General features: G+C 27.5%; 1 protein-coding gene across 1 annotated transcript in view; it reads left to right on the top strand.

Moving 5' to 3' along the window:
- The window catches only part of Sec8 (exocyst complex component secretory 8), an 83296-nt gene that overhangs the window by 781 nt on the left and 58840 nt on the right, over positions 1–23675 (top strand). Inside the window, exons 2-5 of the mRNA XM_075365751.1 lie at positions 145–306; positions 7080–7249; positions 9364–9520; positions 19913–20106. Of these exons, the coding sequence (XP_075221866.1) occupies positions 145–306; positions 7080–7249; positions 9364–9520; positions 19913–20106 (683 nt within the window). The remainder of the gene's footprint in view (positions 1–144; positions 307–7079; positions 7250–9363; positions 9521–19912; positions 20107–23675) is intronic.

Below are 23675 nucleotides of genomic sequence, written 5' to 3'. Positions count from 1 at the left end.
AACTGTCATTATTCACTTTGATTTGGTTGAAAGTTATTTTTGTTAATTATATTAGTAAGGTTTTTAATATATAATTATATGGTTTTCTTAGTTAATAATTTATTAGATATAATTAAGAATAATATTTTTTTAATTTTATTTTAGAGTGGGCTTTTGATGAATGTTATTAGAACACTATCCACTAGTGAATCTAATGAGCAGAGGGATAAAGAAAAAGCAAAACTGGAAAAAGATTACAAAAAGAGTGATCAGCAACTAGATGAATTAATATCACTCTATGATAAAGAATTAGCGCTAGTGATGCAGGTTTGTTTAGTTACCTTTGTTTTACTAGATTAGTTAATGATTATGAGACTTTTTAAACCTTTCCAGATTTTGGTGTTTAACAGAGGATGATATAAAATGATTTTTATTACGATGGATAGTATTTTTAATGTCATTTTTACTATTTTATATATATATATATATATATATTTATATTTATATATTTAATGTACTTCATATATTTAATATATGATTTAAGCCTAGAAATAACATTAAATAATTCAATAGAAAATATTGAAAAACACAAGTTCATTAAATTTGAGCTCAGTATTACCAAAGTTGAAACAGTATGTAAGCTTCAACTTGATGTTAAATTCATTTTATTATTACTTAAATATAAGAAAGATATAATCATTTTAAAAGGGATGAACTTCAGTGGAGAGTGATCAACAGGTGAGAAACAAAATTAGTGTTGCTTACTGACAATTGCGTTCCTCTGAAATTCATTCATCTTTAAGAGATTATACCATTATTTTATTTGTGTAATAATGCATGAATTTAGCACTGTATTCAAGTGCATGCTGAATCCTACATATTGTTCCAGCTTGAGTATTGGGCTTTGAGCTGAGTATTGAGCTGTTGGCAAAATTAATGAATTTGTTGGAGTTAATTAATCAACATGTTCTTCTTCTGGTCAAAAGTACAATTTGTCATATCATTTAATGTGTTTACATACAAAGACTGTAGGGGCAATTGACTATTTTTATAAACAATATTAGAAAGACACGTATGCCTTGTAACATTAAGAACAACATTGAACTAAGCTTTACTTCTTGACTAGCTATTTTGTCAAGAAAAAATTAGGGTATCTTTTGAAAGATATTTGTAGTTTAATAGAAATCTTTATTGGGAAAGATAGGGATTAGAAGAAATGTTGATTTTGTGAAAAATGTTTGTATTTGATTTAATCCAGCAAAATCTACTTTAAGTTCTTTTATACATGTAATTTAAAGTAATGACTTCTTGTACTTAACATTTTTATTTAATGTACTAAATATTTATACTTAATATTTACTACTAAATATTTATATTTAATATTTGTTATTTATAATTGAGTAGGAAATGTTTCTAAAGAAAATAAAACCAATGGTCTGGCTTGTCATTTTTTTACTCTGCAAAATCACACTACATATTATCAAGCATTAGCTTTGAATTTATTTGGTTTTTAGTTTTTCAAAATGGAAATTTTGAAATTGAATCAAATTAAAAAAAAAAAATTGATTAAATTAAGTATATTTCATTTAGTATAAAATATATAATAAATATCAGAAGGAAACCAGCCTAACTTTATAAAAATATTATTGAAAATCTTTCATAAACATTAAGTTATAAGAAAAAGCAGTAAACAAATTTTCAAATAAACAATATTTGTTGATAAAGTATTTGCTAGTATTCATCGTAGAGAAGAAATCAATAAAATATGCTTGTTGTATGATAAAAACTAGAATAAATTGGTAGTGTTTATTCATACCTGATTATGTTGTGCATTAATTTTTTTTTTTTTTTTTTGCTTGATGACATCACCACATAAGCTTGAATCTTGTGTATGGGATATGGAAATGGAATTTTGTAGCGTATGAAAAATACCATGTCTGACTGGAATTTGAACCTGGAACCTCCAGGTGAAAGGCTGAAATCTACCTCTCTGCCATGTAGATATTTTTACTGGTAGTCCTTTGACTAGTACACTCATATATTTGCAATTTTATAAAAATGGCCTTCATTGCTGTGATTTAAACTGCAGCTGCTTTCAGTTCCCTGTTATATTTATGATTTTAAACTGCTTTACACATTATATTCACAGGTTTATGATTACTTATTATTTTTTATTGTGATTTGTTGTTAATTAATTTAAGTAACAATTTTAAACTACTGCTTATGGAAATAAATAACTATAAAGGCTGTCTGGACCAGCCTAGTTTAATGTAACCATTTAATTCTTGATTTACTATTCTTAGATCTCAGTTTTTATTTTATTATGATGTTATTTGAAAATCTTTTTGATGAAATATGGAAATATTTTACAAATAATGAATCTAGTTTTTGAGCTGAATGATGAGTGAATTGAATTTTAAAGATGAATGCACGGGCTGTAAAAAAGTATTGATGAACGTGTTTGAGGTTAACTGAATTATAAAGTTTTGTTGAAAACTGATGATAATTTTCTTTTGTAGGCTTTCAGTTTGATAATTTGACATTTTAAGACAATATATAAGTAGATATGTAATAAAGGAGTCAACCATCATTCTGCACTTTTCAAGAAAATAGCCTTTAATGTTAATATAATAGCCTTATGATTTTAAACTGCTTTACACATTATATTCACAGGTTTATGATTACTTATTATTTTTTGTTGTGATTTGTTGTTAATTAATTTAAGTAACAATTTTAAACTCTACTGCTTATAGAAATTCAAAATTTAGTGGAAATTAAAAAGGAATCAAAATTTAAATAAAATTAGTTTGTTTTATTTTATATTATCATAGAAAAATTGAAAATATTGAATTTTCTTTAAAAAAAATTCTGTTTAACCAATTTAAAAAAAGAAACACTACGCTATAAAAATGTGATATTTATTATTATTTTCCTAATGTGTGCATTGCAATTTGTTCAGTTGGTGAACAATAAGCAAGTACCCCCCCCCCCCACAGACCAATGAAATGACGATGATATATATAGAAATGTAAATGGGGTGTATAATAGTCTTGTACTGACTCAGGCTTACTATTCCTGTGATGTGTGGTTAATTGAACCTCAACCACCAAACAAGTACTGGTATCTTCTGCCTAGTATTCAGATCCATATAAAAGAAACTAAATTTTACTAGGATTTTACCTCAGAACCTTCAACTTCAAAAATCAGAAACATAATATGAAGCTACTGTTTATTAAAATGAATCAAACCATAATTAGCTTGGTAGAAACATGTTATAATACTCTTTATAAAAATTATAAAAATGAAAAAAATTGTATTAAAACACAAGTGTATAAGTAAAAAATTAACTTATTTATAAAAAATATCAAAATATTTATAAAGTATTTAATCTTTATCAATATCCAATCTAAATCTACTAATAATAAAAGTCTAGAAATAATTCTCAAAATAAACATCCATTTTTTATGTTTGAGTAATAACATAATTTGAGTAACAGATAATTTGCGTAAAACGTTTTTTAGCTAAACTAATGAGCTTGAAAATAAACAGTGTTAAAATATTGCTTATAACAAATACCATGATTGTAAAATAATTATTCCAGTTTGAATAAAATAGTGTTATTAAAAACTTTTATTATTATTATTATTATTATTATTTATAAAAAAATTAAAAGAAATTTAATTTGTAAAATATTGTTAAGAAAATAATGTTAATTTGTTTTGTTAATAATTAATAGAAAAAAAATCCATTTTTTGAAACTGAATTGTTTTAATTAAAAAAAGGAATAAAAACATTATTATATATAATTTTAATAATTTTTTTAAAACTTTTTCCTCAGTTTTATTTCACAGTAATGTAGTCTATGTCAGTTTATAATCTTTGCTGAATTTTCAATGCACGACATCCCCAAATTATGCATCATTTAATAAACATGTATGCTTTGGTAATAAAAATTATAACTGTATTTTTTGATGTGACTGGTGATTTAACAGGCAATGTTTTAACAGAACAAGTTTAGTACATCACTTCTGTTCCCTGCAATAATCAGACCACAAGTGCAGTTCATTAACTGATGCCTTAATATTTTTATTAATATACATACGTAAACACAACCCAATTTCTTGAGTTGTAGCTCAAAAATTGAAAATGTAGCAAATCAGGCTACATTTTCACACCAGATATTGAATATCCCTGTTTGTACTTTACATGAATATGGTTTTTTTTTTAATTTTTTTTTATAACCTCCAGGACCACTGTTAGGTATTGCTTCAGAAGATGAGATAAATGACAATTTTTGTAGCAAATGAAAATGCCATGCCTGACCGGGATTTGAACCCAGAACTTCCTGATGAAAGGCCGAGATGCTACCACTCGCGCCACAGATACCGGCATTAGCTGGTTGAATCCTTTTTTCTTAACCTTAGTACTGTAAATGAAGAAATTTGTAAAAGGGATATTATTTTTTTTTCTTAATATGATTATTTGGGTTAAATCATTATTGCAAAATCTTCATAGTTATAAATAGATCAATAAATTGATTTAATCTGAAATTTTGATTTTTTGAGGATTAACTCATTGCCTATCTATAGTATTTGTTTTAAAATGGGCATATTCAGACTTTTTCTATATGATTGCTAATTTTTGCTATCTGGAATATTATCTAGATTTTTGCCTCTGGAATATCATCAGAAATGATTATTTCATTATGCGCCACTTGAAAAAGGTGCGCTTAAATATTTATTAAACAAAATGTAAAAAAAATCACAAAAATATCCATTTTTTCTCCTATTTTCCTAGATAACTCACTAACTGTTCATTTTAGAGAAAAGATTGAGAAGAAAAAAGTTTTTTTATGAAATTCTACACATTATATCATTGGTTGCAAGTCGAAAAATGTGTTATTATTGATGTAAAAATAGCAATAACTGCCAAAAAAATGAAAAAAATACAAGATTTTTTGGGAATTCTTTTCGAGTACTTATATTATACTTAGGACTTTCAGATTTAGCCTCAAAGAACTTTTTGATATGATAAAACAGTATGCCAGATTTCAACAAAATTGGTTTGACAGTTTTTGCACAATAATTTTCCAATGCAGATTTTTAAAAAAAAGTGATTTTTCCAAATTGTGTAGAGCCTGAAATAAAGTCGTAGATTATTGAAAATCTAATGACATATAAAAGAGCACTCAAACTTCAGTTGCATTTTGAAAAATTAAATCAGTTAATTAGGACAGCCTAGGGAGTTTTTTAAACGTACTTGCTAAACATACTAAAAACTTTTAAGCACAACTTTTTCAACTGGTGCATAACAAAATAATCATTTCTGATGATATTCCGGAGGCATTAAAGCAAAAAATAGTGATCATATAGAAAAAGTTAAATCCAAAACAGATACTTCCTGGATTAATAATAAATTCAATAAATTTTATAATGTAAAAGAGAATTCATCACAGTAATTCATCATGTACATATTGACTGGTAAAAGGCTTAAGGTGTAAGTCGGTTTAAGACTTGTAATTAACTCAAAACTTCTATTCTTGATTTGAGCTTCTTTTTAAAAAAAAAATATTATATTTTTTTTATGAATTATTCAGCACATAATCTCAAAGCATATGCATGGGAATACGGAGTTGAAGATTTATATATAATTTAATTTATGATTTGATATGTGTAATTTATATTTGCATATTTATTCATATTTATATTCATTCTGACAACTATTGGTTAACATCCAGTTACAACTTCCACCTTTTTTTATGATGAAAAAGATTTTTCATAGCAGTATATTTTGATCAATTGTCTGATAAATAATAATTTTTTGAAACCACTTCCTGTCATGCAGAAAAAGTACAGTAATGTCCTAAAGAAAAAATGAGTTTGTTTATTAATAATATTTAATAGAAAGAAATTGTTACAAAGTAGTGTTGTTTAAAATATTTGATTTAAAATGATCAAAGGATGATTAATTTACATTCTGTTAGCATGATTTATGATAATAAATAGTGGTTTTTCAGATAGTGAAATTTATTACAATGTCTGTTTATCATTAGCTAATGTATTCATTAGTATTTTTAACATTAAGCATTTTAAAATCAGTCACATTCTGTAATGTATAACTCTAGTTTCGTTTTAGTTTAAGCTTGATTTTTTCTTTTACTCATATATATTATAAAGATTTTTGGTTGTAATTAATTACTTTCTTTGTCATTTTGTTCATATAATTTTCTGATTTCTAAGTAGGTTTTGATGTACCTGGTACTTCATTTTTTTAGGTGTATTACTATTTTATTTTAAAAGATTTCCTCACTAAGTTCCAGTACAACCAGATTCCTGAATGTAACCCACTGGGTTGGTCTAGTGGTGAATGCATCTTCCCAAATCAGCTGATTTAGAAGTCGAGAGTTTCAGCGTTCAAATCTTAGTAAAGTCAGTTATTTTTACTTGGATTTGAATACTAGACCGTGGATACTAGTGTTCTTTGGTGGTTGGGTTTCAATTTACCACACATTTCACGAATGGTCGAACTGAGACTGTACAAGACTACATTTCATTTACACTCATAGTATTTTCTGAAAGGTAGTTACCGGAGGCTAAACAGGAAAAAAAAGATTCCTGAATGTAGTATTATAAAAATATTCTTGATTGAAGACTTACAGATGACGTGATAAAGCTTTTTTAAATTTAACATGTCAGCAGATTTTTTTGTTATTTGTCGATCATTAGTAATAATGTAGAAATGAAATACTGTTTAAATGTGTATGACTAAAACTAAAAGGACATTCATGAAGTGTTAACATTTTTCCTTCCTTGTATTTCGTTAAACTGCCATTTATGCCAAGGTGTACAAATTTCAATTTTGCTCACCATAACCCGCTTTTAGTTAAGCTTTATTTATTTTATGTTTCTTAACCTTATTAGTTTTCTTATCTGTAAGTAACTTGTGTTAAAATTTAGTTCATTTTGTCGGTTAGTAATGATAAGGCTGAAATTATTATTTTATGATTAGGTTTTATATAAATTATGTTTTCAAATTTTAGCCAGCAATGGCAGAAATATCTTATGGTTATTTACATGTACTTATTAGTTTCCATTTTACAGACATTCAGTAAAGTTTCATCATTAGTAAATAGATCAAGAGAAAAGATAAGAGTTGTCAAAGAAAATTTACATGAATGTAAGAAACTGTTGAGTTGCAGAAGAGATGAATTAAAGAAGTTATGGGTTGAGGGCATAGAACATAAACATACATTGCAGTTATTAGAAGAAATGTATGTAAAACAAATAGATCATTTTCTTTTATAAATAATTAATTACTGCTAATTTATATTTTAATTATAAAGTGTGTTTGTTTACTTAAGTCTGTGTTCTTGATCTTGTCGCATTATTTATTTTGCCTCAGATCTTTGATTGTTCTTGTTCTGTTACCACTCTCATTGTTACATAAAAATTAGTTCTTTAATTTTTTGGTTTTTGTTTTTTAAAGTCTCTTTCATATCAGTATCCCTTATTGTAAATGTTTTTTTGAAAAAAAAAATATTGAAATTAATATTCAACAGACTGACTTAATCAAACAAGTGAATTAAGGTATTGTACAAGACAACAGATTTTAGGTGAAAGAGGACAAGGCAAAAATAGTGGTAAAGAAGCTGTAAAAGTAAAAGAAAAACAATTTTTCTTTTATAACTTTTACATTTTTACATTTGTTTATGCAATTCTATGGATAGAGTTGCATAGTCTTTCAGAGTAATTAAAGAAATTAAAATACCTTTCAGGGTTTATCATAATGCTTACAGTTGCTAGATGCTTACCTAGGGGTGACTTGAAAAAAAGCCAAAAGTAAAAGAAGTGTATCAGAATACAGTAGTTCATTTTGGCAACATACTCACATTATTTGTTAATACTATGATACTATATGTTAATATTAACCGGGGTTAATACTATGATTGTTCTTTATACTTAACACTTGCGTTTGTGTATGTGTATACTTGCACACGTGTACACATGCATTCAAGTGGATATGCTGTTTGTGTGCTTGTTATCGTTATCAATGGTGAATCTATCTAAAGATAGGTTTCAGCTGATTATTTCCTTCTTTATTAAAATCAGTTAATAAATTTCCTATTTCTTCCTCTGTTTCTTTTTAATTTTATTTTTTCTATTATTTCTTTTTGTAAATAGTTTCCTGTGCCAAGTAAATTTCTTTTCAGTTCTTTTTATTTTCTTTATCCCCTCTAATATGGTTCTTTCTTCGACATTTCTGGACTAGTTACTTTATCTTCCATTTTATTCCTTTTATCCCATTTTATCTCAGAATATTCTAAATAATCTTTTTCCTTTTTTCTCAAAGCCATATTTCTAGATCATATAATAATTTTCTTACTCATATTGAGATTTTTGTTTTTTTGATATCTACTATATTCCAGAATACCAATCTTCCTTCTACTATTTAAAAAAAAAATTTTTCTACGTCTATTATATATTGTGGTAATACTTACTTCGTACTTAAAACTTTTCCTATTACACTTTATTTCTAAATTTAATCTGTTTTATTTCTATAATTTTTCCCTTTTCATTTTATTTTCATTCCAAACTTATCTTCTTTCTCATGAATTATATTCATCAACATTTATAATTACTCTTTAATTTATGCAGTTACTACTTGATCATCTGTACATTTAGTCTGCTTTATATTTTCTTTTCCCACAGTAATGCTACAATTGTTTTCAACAGCATGGTTTGGTATTTCATTCATTTAATCAGTGGACAGAAATGATAATATTCCATTAGTTTTACATCTTTTCTGATTCTTTGTACTCTATTTTTTTCTGTCATATTTGATGGTTACTGTTATTTTTTTATTCGGTATGTAACTTTTAAAATATTTATCTCTAGTACACACTTTTTTTTGTTCTTATCTGTTTCATGTGGCAGGATTTTTTTTTTTTAATACAAGGATTTTTGTTTAGTTGAAACTAATTAATAAAAGAGATAAATAAAGTAATTATGTTAAAAAAAAATGAACAACCATATCATACTGTCAGGACTAAATAGAAAGATTTTATTTATGAAAGGTATGCTATAATTTTATTTTATTATTTAATCATTTCCACTTTGTATTGTATTTGGAATGATGTTAGTTTCTGAGCTAAACTGAACAAATTAGATTATATCTGTTTTTGATTGTTAAAACATTTGGCCAACACCAAGGTGTTGACTAATAGCAGGGAGGACTAACAGAAATATTTGGAGTAAAAAAAGAAAAAAATAATCTTTTACATAACAAAAATTGTAATTTTTTTAATTACTTTTACCCAATTTTTGATTATAAAAAGGTAAAATTGTACTTTGTCAGTGATTTCATAATTTTATGTATTATATTCAGAAATCAGCTGCAAGAAGTTCCATCCCAGTTAAATAATTTTATGGCACGTAAACATTACCTTCATGCAACTCAGTTGTTAGTTTCACAAGATGGAATTAGTCTTAAAGGTGCTGATGGGTTGTCTGAATTACGTGATCAATTAGCAGCCAACACACAGGTAACATTTTAGTATTTTTATTTTTATTTTACTGTTTATACATCTTAAATATAGTGCATTAATTAAACATTTTGATTAAAAACCTAAGTTCTCAAACTAAGAAATTCTTAAAAGTTTGTTGTTACCAATTATTAATTAAGATATAGTCTTGAGGGAATTAAGATTAAGAATAGTATACTTTAAGGATTAATTTGGTCTTTTTATCAGGATAGTTGTAATATGTTTTCCTTAAAGTTTTTTTTTTACAAACCTTTTAGGAATTGTTAAACTCTTGTTTAGCAATACAGTGTAACTCTTCTTTTATTACAATTATACTGTAATATGAACAATATAGAGAAGATGAACTGCTAGACTAGATATTTAACTACGTACAAAGCATTCTTTAGTCAAATATAGTTAAACAAATATTGTACCCAGAAAATTATACCATTTGTTCTTGGAAAAGAGGGTAAACTACATCTATGCACATCAGGCTCTTCCATAGCTAAAGATTACAGTGTGAAATATGATTTAATTATTTACTATTCTAATAATAAAAATTAAGTTATTAAAAAAAAAAAGCAGAAAATATATATATATATATATATATTATTTTATATTAATCCAAACAACCCAAGTACAGAATTAATAAAATAAAATAGAATAGGATGATACTTACTTTATTCCATAATCTAAGCAAAAGCCCTTTCGCGAGTACCTCGCATCATCAGTTGCTCTATAATTTTTCAAATCTCCCATTGCAAATTACACATTAAAATTAAAATTATACATTGCAAATTGTACATTAAAATTTAAATTTAAATTTAAAATTGTTAAAAGATCCTTTTCCAATTAAATCAAAACAAGAAAATTATTTTGCTCTCTTCTATATGGCTAGTAACTTTGCACTATAATTTTTTATTTAATGTAGGTGAATTAAAATCTATTAATATTATACATTTTAACCTTTTTGGGACTGGCATCGTGCTTACACAACTGCAGTAAACAGTCCTCACAGAATACAGTCATGTAAACTCGTTTCAGAATTTTACCATTTTAGTACTACCATTGTGTTAACGAGACTAATATAATTCTTTCACCAACATGTACTGCACTTTATTGGTTTTAAAATGAACTATTTGCACTATCGATAAGTTGCAGCTAACAGCTGGAAATAGAGAAAATAAAATCATGTTACCATCATTCTAAAATATTGAACATATAGTGAATGAAACAAGCACATATTATATCCAAGCCTCTGAAAAAATCGATCTTCTCATTTAAATTTACAGCATTGGAAACCAACTGACGTAGATGAACTGCATACATTTTTGTGTTTGACCATGCTTATGCCAAGAAATAAGAAAGTTCTATAGAGTACTGGTCAGCAGACAGGCTATTACATTCCCCAGTATTTTCTGAAATGATGGGAAGAGTCAGATATTTGAACATTTTTAGTATGCTTCATTTTGCCAATAATAAAAACAACTACTCAGCCTCCATCTTTTCAAAATTCAAGAATTATTAGATAAATTGAAAAAAAAAATTTCATGTGTTTTATCCTTTTTAAAATGTAGTAATTGATGAGTCCTTAGTTTTGTTTAAAAGTAGGCTTAATTTTTTTAATGTTTATAATAAAAATTGTTTTAAAATTTGTTTACAGAAAAAAATAGTTTTAAATTTAAATGAATTAAAATAATATTTATTTCTTGAGATTGGGAAGTGATTAATCATACAGAGCATGACTACATAAAGATGAGTAACTTTAATGAAATAACCTAGTCTGAGCATGAACTAGGATTTACTGTATGTTGTCCTGAAAAGGTTAAGTACTTACTACAAGCAATAAATTTTACTGGTCCATTGGCTATAATTGGTTGCTTGTTAAAGTTATCTTTAATTTATACTATATTGTCCCTGTTCATTGAAATCTAATAAATCATTAACATCAGTTATTCTTATCATCTAACCTCTGAACTGCAGTTAATATATATATATATTATTATTAAAACAGTATTGGTTTCATTTAATTGATTTATGAAACTGAAATGTGTAATATATATATCAGTTTTCAAATAGAAAAATTTTGTTTTGAAATTTAGTGGTTTGCGTTTTTTAGTTGTAAAGAAACTATTTTTTTATAGTTTTATAGTTTTTTTATAGTTAGGGAAGGTGTTTTGGAAATATAACAGTTTTCATTTTTTTGACAGATTTATAACTATTGGTTTTTAGAGGTTGTATTTTGGAGTATTTAAAAAATAAACTTAAAAACTTATGTATTTCAAATTTTACATAATTTAATAATTTATTTTATAATGCTATAAATTTTAAATATAGTAAGTTAAGGAATTTTCATGGTTACCTAGTTTATTTTCTGGTATTATCATGGAATTAATTATAACTAGAAGTAATAAGAACTAACCTTGACTTCATAGTACGACCTGTCATCTTGTAATTGCTGTCAATCAATGTCATTGTTAAAGAAAAATAATATATCTTTACCTGTTATTTAATGTAGAATTTGGAATATATCATTTTTATTTATGTGTTTTCTTTTCATTTATTATGCATAATTTAAAATTCCTGTCAAAATAATTTAAAAACAGGTCTTGAGAGAAAAATTAAGTATTGACAAACTAATTTAATTTATTACTTAAATTAATTTTGAGAGAAAATGTATTTTAGAAAAGAAAGAGATGATCTTAAACAAATTTTTAATCTTTGTTCCATCCCTCTTTAAACGAAAATTTTTAAAGTATTGAATCACTTTATTAGTGATCATTTTGTTATATTAGCATCAAATCCATTAAATTTTTTTTCAAACCTTATACCTATTATGCCAAGAATAGTTAGACAATAATTGCGTTAACTTTTTGTCAAATATTTCTGTGAATTCTTCAATATTTCTTAGGGAATGAATTGCTAAAGCCAAGGAATATCATCATATCCACATGGTCTAGAAACAGATATTTAACTGTATTCATTGATTGTCTAGCTGTGGGACTGGTCACCCATTTCTTATTGAAACCACATGTCTGGATTGATTTTACGATTTTGTAAAATGAGGAGACAAAATTCTTCAATCATGTAATCATACTGCTCTGATGTGATGGTAAAAGCATTTCTAATATCGTTCTCAAAAAAATATGGAAAGATTATTCCAGAGGATGCTGCTGCACATTATGCGTTGAGTTTAATACAGTGCTGTACCTTTTGATTAATTTTATTTGGTTTGTACATCTCCAAACGTTTTATTTTATTCACATACCCAGTTAGAAATGTAATTCATCACTTATTACCAGGCAATATTATCGGTATGAAGTTAAACAAACCAAACAGAAATCAGTTTATTGAGTTTTTATGACCACTGACATTTTGGTCTTACTTTTCTGTTTTGTTAGGTTTTCCAGATGTTCAAATGGTTATGACACCATTTTGAAGATTAAATTATTTTTAAATCACTAGTTTATTTAACCTTCTTGAGTTTAAGCTGTAACTAAAGTCATATGATTATATTTTTATAGTTTTGTATTTTAATGTTTTTATTGTTTAATTAATTACACTGGTCAGCAAAATTTAATTTTTTTTTGTTAGATGAGTGTGAATGGCTGATTATTATAGTATTTTTTATTCTGATTTCATATGTTGTTCTTTTTTCTTCCCCTTCCCTTCTCCACTGAGCCAAACATACAATTAAGTATAGCTCAGCTCAGCTCAGCTCAGCTCATATATGTTAATAGATTTTTTTTCTATTGAGCTCAGTTTTTTGTAATTGAAATTTCTTTCGAAACAAAAAATGTATGGTGAACATAATTTGACAATACATTACATACATTTTGTACTCGTCTAAAATCTATTTTTTTTTTTTTTTTTCTGCTGTAATTTGCAGTAGGTAGACACAGACCTATACAAACCTAAATAGAATTTAGATCACAAACCAGATGATGTAATGCTGACTGATTAATTAAATGGGGTTCAATATATCTATTTTCTAAAAAGTTAGGATCTCTTTCTTTATCGCCTGATAAGTCAGCACAGGATTTGACATTTTCATCTTCATCTAAGTTCCATGTTTCTGGTGGTACTGGAATTGGAAGCTCTTGGCTATGTGGTACTGGCCACACAGCAGAGGGAATATCAGGATTTTTAACAGTATGTCTAGTTTTAGCTGTTATATCGTTAGCAGATATCTTATTACACAAAAATAACTGTCTGTGGTGTGGATCTCTCCAAACCAATGGAATTGCAAATGGCATGTGACGAGATCAATTTAGCCAACCAGTTCAACAATATATTACCCAAGCACAGCAAATATGAGGAGCCCAAGATTTGCCCTGATTACCTAATTTACATACAAAATACAGTTCATATGACTCTTTTATCAGTGGAGTTATATTTCTTTTCTGAGACTTCATTACCTCACCACAGATGTAGCAGAAATTGTTTGGATGATTAATGCAACTGCAAGGTATTGTTAATACATTACAATAACTAATATTGTTTAAAAAGAAACACTTTATAAACACACTAATTTAATAAACATACTCACTTTACTGAACAACATATACCTGCGAATATGAATGATAGTTAAAAATATTTCTCTATTCTGCATGACAGTTTATAAGTAAATAATGACAGAATTATGACATAACTAATGAGCGGATGATATGTTTATAATAAGATGAAAATAGTTAGAATGAGCCACATTCTTGTTCATTTTAATTACTGTGCCTGATAGAAGTCATATTTGAAATCAGTATGAAAAATACTATAAGAACCAGTTATTCACTCATATTTACAAAATCATTGTTGACAAGTGATATTAAAAAATTAAGATTATTAATTAATAATTGATTCACAAGTTACGGAAATTTTCTTCAAATTAATAGAACTTTTTTCTTCCAAAGGTATTTTTAAATTAATTATTAGCTCATTATTTATGGAGCATTTTGTAGCACTCTTTCCACTGGTAGTTGTCTTAAAAAAAGGTTTATCTCTTAATTTTAAAATTAGTTGTCTAATATTTAATAATATTAAATTCTTGTTTTATTCAAGCTGGTTCAGTGAGTTAAATTAAGCTAACTGTTTATTAATGGGTCAGTCCATTTCAAGTGACCCAAGGGTGGTTGTTTGACCAATTCAAAAAAAAATAAAACACCCACTTGTTTCCTACATGTCTCAGGACCTTAAACTACCTTTTTGAACTACTTTTTTAAATTTTTTATTAAGCAGTTTACCTGTGGTGGCCATTTTTGTTATGGTGCGCACCCCTATTTTTGGGATTGTAAGGGTTAAGGAAAAAATCATAACTGAACAACTATTGGTCGTGGAAGGATGAAAGAAAAAGCAATTTATTCATATTCTCTCAATGCAAAATATTTGTCCATTGGTTTATTTACCCATCTCTCTTCTTTCTATGAGAAAATTACCACTAAAGTTTAACATAAAAAACAATGAAATTTCATTTTTGGTAATTTTTTTCCAAGAGGCAGGGATGGTGTACACAGTTTGAATTATTTTTCTTAAAAATAAATGAAATGTTCCTTAAATATTTATGAATTTTGAAATCTAATTTTTAAAAAAAATGCAAATTTTGGCTTCAAATAACTCTGACGGGGCTGGTGATAAAAGTCTCAAATTTGTACATCTTACAGTGTTTTTGTAAATGTTTATGGCAAATAAAAAAGTTTCTTGTATATTGTACTAACAGAAAAGTTATAACCTCTCAAAATCATGAAAAACCTGTTAAAAACAACACCATTTTGACTCGCGCTAACTAAGTGACCCAAGGGGTTGTCTTGTCTTCTTGGCACTTTAATATTTTTATACTTATTATTATAGTTGAAATAGACTTGTTTGAACCATTCATCTGCAGTATTCATGTTAAAACAGGCGCTTGAAGTCATTTCCAGTCATCAGGAAAATTCCTGTTGCAACATGCTCCTTCATGCTTGTTGCATCATTTAGCTTTGCAGTTACAGACTGGTCAGTCTGACATTAGTCAGTGACTTGTTCACATCTTTATGGAGTGTCTCAAATTTCATCCTATGTTTGGAATTGTTTAAATAAATAAGTTTTACTTAATAATATTATATTTGCGAATTTTAAAATCAGTTAAATTTTTACATTATTTTCAAGTAATTTTAGATAAAACAATGGAAGAACAATGTTCCATAGCAATTTATGTGAATGAAGAGTGTCATTAAACAGTGTATGGAACAGTGCCAAAAAACTCATTAAAATTTGTGAATTTAGTGATGAAAACTAACAACTTATTTTTTTATGTGTTAATTCAAATGTCACTAGTGTTTGTAAATATCATGAAAAAAGGTTTTTGTCAAAATTCAATAACCTGTTTGGATAGTTCTGTTGTGAACCTTTGAGAATTCATAAAATAACTTATGACAAATAACACTATTAAGAGCTTGCTCTAAAGCAAGCTCTTAAAGAACACATTTTTCCAAATTTAAATTTAGAGAATTAGTTAATGAGCAAGGTATTCTACCAGAGTTAGGTAAAAGACATAAAACAGGAATTAGTAACGACACAATTAAAAAAAATAGTGTTATTTTATGAAGGTGACAATAGTAGCAGGGTGTGTCCTTGTAAAAAGGATTGTGTTAGTATGCGGTGTTGATATGTCAAAGTGCATAATCAAAAGCGCCTTGTTCTGATAAAAAATGAATTAATTGTATGTCTCCTTTAAAAGTGAAAACTCTGAGGAAAAAATTGGAAGATCAAAGTTCTGCGAAATCCATCCAAAATGGTATATCCTGCCTGGTGCATCCAGGTTTCATACAGTGATTGATGGTCCCCAGACTTAATGGTGATCAAGGACTTGGTAGATATCTTTGTTTGTGACAAGGATAACTACAGCTGTATGATGAATGTGTGCACTAAATGTCCAGGTAAGCAGGCAGTATTTGACATTCTCAACTTTTTCAAAGAGTATGATTATGTGTTACCAGATGCAATAATGTACAAACAGTGGTTAACAGCTGATAGGGCAAAGATGATTACTGTTCTTCAGACCAAAGATGAGTTTTTTGAATCAGTGGAAAAATTGTAAAAGCTGAAACTCACCATTTCATGTAAAAATCTCAAGCTCAGTTTTTCAAGAAGAAAAAAATCAGAATTAGGTGAAGAAGAATGTTGGGTGTTGGCAGACTTTGCAGAAAACTTTTCATTTCTTGTTCAAGTTGAGATACCAAGCATCCATTGGGTCAACAGCCAAGCTCAGTTCACCCTTTTGTGTTCTATTTCAAGGAAAATGATATATTACAACATAGAAGTATCTGTATTTTAAGTAATCACTTGAAGCATGACACAGCAACATTTTATTGCTTTCAAAAACTTTTAACAGACCACATATCAAGGAAGTACATCAGAACATTAAAAGCTCATCTATTTTATGGATGGTGGTTCAAGTCAGTATAAAAATAGAAAGAATTTTGCTATTTTGTGCAGTCACAAAAAAACTTCAACCTTGAAGCTGAATGGCACTTCTTTGGATCATCCATTGGAAAAATGCCTTTGATGGTGTAGGAGGAACAACAAAACAAGAGGTGGCAAAGGCAAGCCTGCAAAGGCCATTAAACAGTCTGATACTAAACTTTGATGAAATGTATTCATTTTGTAATCACAAGCTGAAAAACATCAAGTATTTTTTTATTAAATCAGATGAATAGCTAAGATTTCAGAAACTCTAAAAAAACATTTTGACTGCTGTGAAAAAGTTGTTGGTAGTAGAAGCTACCACAAGTATGTTCCCATGTCAGAAAGCATTGTAAGATGTTACTTTACTTCAGACTCCCGAGGACTGTGAATACCATCCTGTGTCAAGTATTGTACTGCTTTCAGTTGAAGAAAATACTCTATTGCTTGTATGTATGACAATCTGTAGTGGATAGAAGTGGTAGATATTACCCTCAAAAATGACAAATGTGCAGGTTTATTTTTTTCATCCAGCTGGACCATGTATATCATTTCAAAAGTCTCAACAAGACAAAGTGTGGGTACCGATCTGCAAAGTTCTGAGAAAGTTGACATCATTTGAACTAACTACAGTGATGGGTCTTTCTCACACAATTTCAGGAGAGTTATTAGAAGAGATATCAAAACTGTTGTTAACCACACTAAATAATAAACTTTCCTTGCTACAAGAACTATTTCATTGAAGAATAATTAAAATTTTGCTACAATTTATTTTTTCTTCGATAGTGTTTACAAAAATAAACCAATATAAAAATAAAAATGAATTTCTTTGAAAAAAGATGTAGGCTACACATTGAAATCTCAGTTTTGGTGTAAGCTTTACAAGAATTTTTGAATTAAAATTGTATTAAGTTACTGGTATGGTTAAGTTATCATTAAATTACGTCCTACCATTAATAATTTAAAAAACCTATTTTAAAAATGTTGAAAACATCAACTTCAACAACATAGGGGCTAAATATAAAAAATGTAAAGTGCAAATACGACAAGAAACCCCCTTTACTTTTACAGGTTTGTTACTTTTAACAGGTTTTTCATGATTTTTGAGAGGTTATAATTTTTTTAATAGTACAATACACAAGAAATTTTTTTATTTACCATAAACATCTACAAAAACTCTGCAAGTTGTGCAAATTTGAGATTTTTATCACCAGCCCCCATCAGAGTTGCCAAAATTTGAATTAAAAAAAAACAAATAGTTTTCAAAATATCATAAACATTTAAGGGTAAGTATATCATCATTAATATTATTTATGATAAAACTACTAACATATACCTATATATAAAAATTAGTTTAAACTGTGTATGCCATCCCTGCCTCTTGAAAAAAATTACCAAAATTGAAATTTCACAGTTTTTCATGTTCAACTTTATTGGTAATTTTCTTATAGAAAGAAGAGAAGTAGGTAAATAAACCACTGGACCAGTCTTTAACTTTGAGAGAATATGATAAAATTGCTGTTTGTTTTATACTTCCACGACCAATAGTTTATTAGTTATGATTTTTTCTGTAAACTCTTACAATTACAAAAATAGGTGTGTACACCGTAACAAAAATGGCCACCACCAAAGATAAACTGCTTAAATAAAAGATTTAAAAAAAATAGTTTTTAGGTCCTGAAACATATAGGAAATAAGTGGGTAAGTTTCTTTTTTTTTTAATTGGCCAAGCAACCAGCTTATGTTTGTTAGGAACACTTCAGATGGATTGACCTGTATATTGTAATTAATCTATGTTTTACTGTTATTTATACTTCATGTAGTATTTACGCACTTTTATGGTGATTTTTAGACTCTCATTCCTCATTCTAAGTAAATACAGTAAAACCCTGGCCATCAAAAATTCTAGAATAGACAAAAATAAAAAAGAACATTTTTATTCATTGAAAACCTATTTTTCAACATCTATGGATGAATTTGCTTACTGACTTTTTACTAATGAAATAATGAATTATATTTGATAAATTATTAATTAAACTTAACAAAAGTGTAGGATTGACAATTATTAATTTAAAAGTATTAGAATTACATTATTAAATTAGAATTTATTTCAATATTTATATATATATATATATTACTTTTTTCTGTATGCAATCATTGTATTAAATTAAAATTGCTTAATATATAATTGGCATAAATTAAGCATCCAAAGGGATTTAGAAATGGAGTTCACATCAAAAAATTAGTTCTTATAAAAGAAATGAGATAGATCCCTTTATTAAAGGGTTGAATGTATGGGAAGTAGCTGGAATATCTCTCAAATGTTTTGTAATCATAATATGGGCTTGGCCTACGTATGTTATTTGACAATCTCATTGTTACATTAACTGGTGGTGATCCATTGGTTTGTCGAAGCATTGGTGTTTATTATAAGCATTAGTTTCATTTGTTCTACTTCTTGTTTTCCTGTCATTAATCATGGGTATTTTACTGTCAGTAAAAGTTTCCTTATCATGGTCGCTATTATTTATTTTCAAGGAAGCAATAGGTTTACGCCGTAAACCTGTGGTTACACTTATACAGTTATAATTAATGAGAGGTAAATTTTTGTAGAGTATGAAAAATACCAAGCCTGACCAGGATTTAAACCCAGAGCCTATTTACATAATTCATTTCCATACCCCTAGATTCATTCAGGATTTTATTTTGCACTGTTCAGTACATTGTATACCAGGATTGTATAGATCAGCGTTCATTATCTCCAGTCATAAGTTTTTCCATAATTTTTTAAGTGTATCACATTTAGCATTGTTCTATGATTCAGCCACTCAGTAAATAGTGTGATTTGGTTTTTGCTTATTGAGTATTTTAATGTTTTTTCTTTTTTAAATAGTTTTTATGCTAAGATAACAACTGAATATCATATTTCTTGTAAAAATTGTTCATCTGTTCTTGATGATATGTTTCTTTTTTTTCTAGAAACTGCATTCCAAATTATTGGAAGAACTTAGTCATCATATATATGTCCATTCAACCCAAGAAGTGCTACAGGGTAGATTGCTTCGCCAAGGATCAGGGCGTGATAGAGATGCAACTCCTGTTAAAAGAGAACATAATCCTGCTGAATCATCACGTGCTAGAAAAATGCTTGATTTTTCTTCACATGAACCAAGGTATAAAAAATTTACTATTTTATTTTACTAGAAATATATTGTAATATTAGCACAAATATATAGTTATTTAAACTTTGTAATATAAGGATAGTGTTTTGTTTGTTTGTTAATTTTCTCAAAGAACTTTCTCATTTATTACACAATTTACTGGTTTGATCTATTACAAAGTTATATAATTCCCATTTATTTCATTAAAATCTATTAGAGTCTGTTAGGAAATAGTAAATTATAATAGTAAATTTTTTTTTGTGTGATTTCATACTTTTGTATCTTTAGTTTTCTTAATGATGTTTTCTTTGTGTAGGAGATTATATTTATGTAACTGCTTGGTAAATGAAATGTAAATTATAAGTGTGATATATGATGTAATATGTATGTATGTTCATATCATTGTCATTTGTTATCCTTTACTCTTGACATTTGTTATTTATATTTCTCTATCTCATACATCTTCATAAATATTTTAATAATCATTGCACTTAATTATTTAAATAGCTTTGTGTTATATAAGTAAGAGTTCTTATTCATTGTTTATTTTTTACCGTTATTTGATTTAGCATAATTTGTCACACTTTGCAGACATGGTTGTATGATTCATCATATTCTCTTTAGTTTTTTTATTTGTATAGATTAATGAATAAGCTACCAGGTAAATTCTACTGATCACTGATGGCCCTGTGATGGGGTTTCCACATAAAAAAAAAACATTTTCTAGAACAAAAATTGAATACTGCAAAAAATGTTTATCGAAGAAAACTTTTTTTTTTAATAAAGAACTGAATCCCTACCTTCTTTTGTTAAATTTTTTCCTCACTTATGATTCACCTTAAGATAGTATTCTGAAAACAAGTTAGGTTTGAAAAACTATTGCAACTTTTTAAAATTTTATCCAGGATTCTATCCGGGATAAAATTTTTTGTCCAGGATAAAAAATGTTCCACCTAAAAAGGATTTGAACTCTAACAAAATAAGGAAACAGAAAATTTATTAGAATTACCTGAGTTTTATTAATGGTTCAATGATTTTGCATATTAGTGATTTGAACATTTGTGTCTTAGTTTCATGTATCTGGTTGTTTTTGCCATTATGGTGCTTAAATTTTGTTTGGAATTTAAAAATGTTTTAAGTTGAAAATATTGATGTGAAGGTTTTCATGATAATTTAAATATATAATAACCCAACATTAACTATTTGTTTTTGCTAACTTAATTTTGCAGTTATAAACTTACTTTTCATCTTATATCTCTGGTGATATTTGACAAAGTAATATTTTTTCTTTAGACTTTTTCAGCTAGCCATTTTATATCTTTCTTTACCTTGGTGTGACATACTGTGCTGATCTTTGTATGCCTTTGTATTTTCTTATAATCCTGGTAAATCTTATTTTAATAAAAACAGAAAAATAAAATTGTGTAGGACCCAAAACTGAATTACAGTTTAATATTTTCTTCTTTGTATATATAACTGAAAAAACTGAAATTTATATAGCCAATGATAAAATCATTTTTAACATGTTTTGGAAAACAATGGAATTCTGGGTTATGAAAAGCATTTTATTCTATAGCTGTAGGAAATTTTATTAAGACCTGTTTTAATAAAACCGAAAGTGAGCAAAATCTGCTTTTTAAAGGTAAGAGAAATTATAAATGTCAACTGAACTTTCAGGACTCTCTCTGATTTTACTATTTTACCGATGCAAAGATTAAACTTTTACTTTCTTTATCATATTGTCTTTTTTCTTTACCTTTACCTTCATTTTCTTTATCATGTGCCATAATTATATGATGATGTACAATGCTTTATGCTGCTATGAAGCATGTTTGAAGGTACAGTACAATTCCGGTTTTTAGTTAGATCCAAAAATCAACAAAATTTTATCAATAGGGTAGAATCCTGGACAAAATTTTAAAAAGTTGCAATAGTTGTTAAACCTAACTTTGTTTTCAGAATGCTTTCTTTAAGGTGAATCCTAAGTGAAGAAAAAATTAAACAAAAGAGGGGTAGAGATTCAGTTCATTATTAAAAAAAAATCTATTCTTTGATAAAAGTTTTTTGCAGAATCCAATTTTTATTCTTGGAAATTTTTTTAGGTAAGAAAATATCAAAATCTTTTTTACCAAAAGAGGGACAGACATTGTATAAAAAAGTAATCCAACATGTAGGTATTTTTAAATCAACAGAAAATGTAGATTTTTTAGATTTGTTAAAATTGGTTATCTCGTTTTTTTTTTAACCAAGTAGCATAAAACATTCTAAAATTAGTCATATTTTGGCCATAACAATAAAATATTTTGTTGTGTATTTATAATTATTCTAACAGCCTTTTTTTTGAGACTTTTATTAATGTATGTAGATTGTTATTATTACCTTTTTTGACCACATAGGATCACTTTAGTCAGTCCATTATCCAAGTCTCTTTGATGGAACTGTTTCCAGCCTTGTGATTCTCCCAGTATTTTTTCATATGTTCGATCATTGTGGTCTTTCTAGTGTTGTAAATGTTCATGTTGTGAATGTGAAGTGAGTGTTTTTGTTCTTGACTTTCTTGTTTAATTTTATCATATCTGTGGTGTCTTCTGGTGTAAGGCTGATTTCTTTCAAACCCTCTTTTATTTCTCTGATCCATCTGCATTCTGTCTTGGTGTTTTTCGAGTAGAGATTGTACTGTACTAGCTGTTTCAGAAGTCTTGAATCTTGCATCCTCATGATATATCAAAGAATCCTAGTCTCCTCTTATGCATGGCATCAGTGATGGGTTCTAACTCTTTGTACACGACTTTGTTGGGCACAATCCACCAGTGCCCGTCTTTCTGGTACTTTTTATTAATGCTGGTTTTTCTAATTCTTTTTTCAGTTTTCTGGAGTCTATCTATTTTTGATTGTTCGTTCAGGTGGAAGAGTGTTTCTGCCGCATAAATGGCTTCTAGTTTCATAATTGTGTTGTAGTGTCTTATTTTTACATTTATTGTTAGGCCTTTTTTATGGTACATGTACTAGGTTAATTTTTGAGCTTTAGCTAGTTTGTTTCTTCTTATTTGGATTGAGATTTTTTCATTTAGGTTGTTTGTTTTTATTTCTCCTAGGTGTTTAAATTTAGTTAATATTTTGATTATATTACCATTTATGTTTACTTCTTTTAATCATGTTGGTTTTTGGGGAATAATTTTTTTCTTTGAGTGATAATGTGAAGCCAATTTTATTTGCAATGTTTTGAAGTATTTATGATTTAGCTTCAGAACAGTTTGTTTTGATTTTTTGGCTTATTTTTAATTTAGGGGACATTTTTTGAGCAATTCCCTCATTACCATTTCCAGAGCACAGTTAAATAATAGTTCAAAGAGCACATCACTTTGGTGCAGTCCTCTTTTGATCTCAAATGGTTCAGAGAGCTCGCCTTGGAATTTTACCTTCAACTTAGTGTTTGTGACGGTCATTTTTATCATGAATGATTATTTGAATTATTTATTTTACTTCTTAGAATTGTTCAGCGTAACAAAAATCTATCTTTAAAAAGTGTCCTTTAATTCAAATTGTTTATACTAAACCGGGAAGATTTTTAATTATGTTGC

The sequence above is a fragment of the Lycorma delicatula genome, chromosome 5 (assembly GCF_047948215.1).
Source record: "Lycorma delicatula isolate Av1 chromosome 5, ASM4794821v1, whole genome shotgun sequence".
NCBI classification, from domain to species: Eukaryota; Metazoa; Arthropoda; class Insecta; order Hemiptera; family Fulgoridae; genus Lycorma; species Lycorma delicatula.
This window is presented reverse-complemented; position numbering and strand designations above follow the sequence as displayed.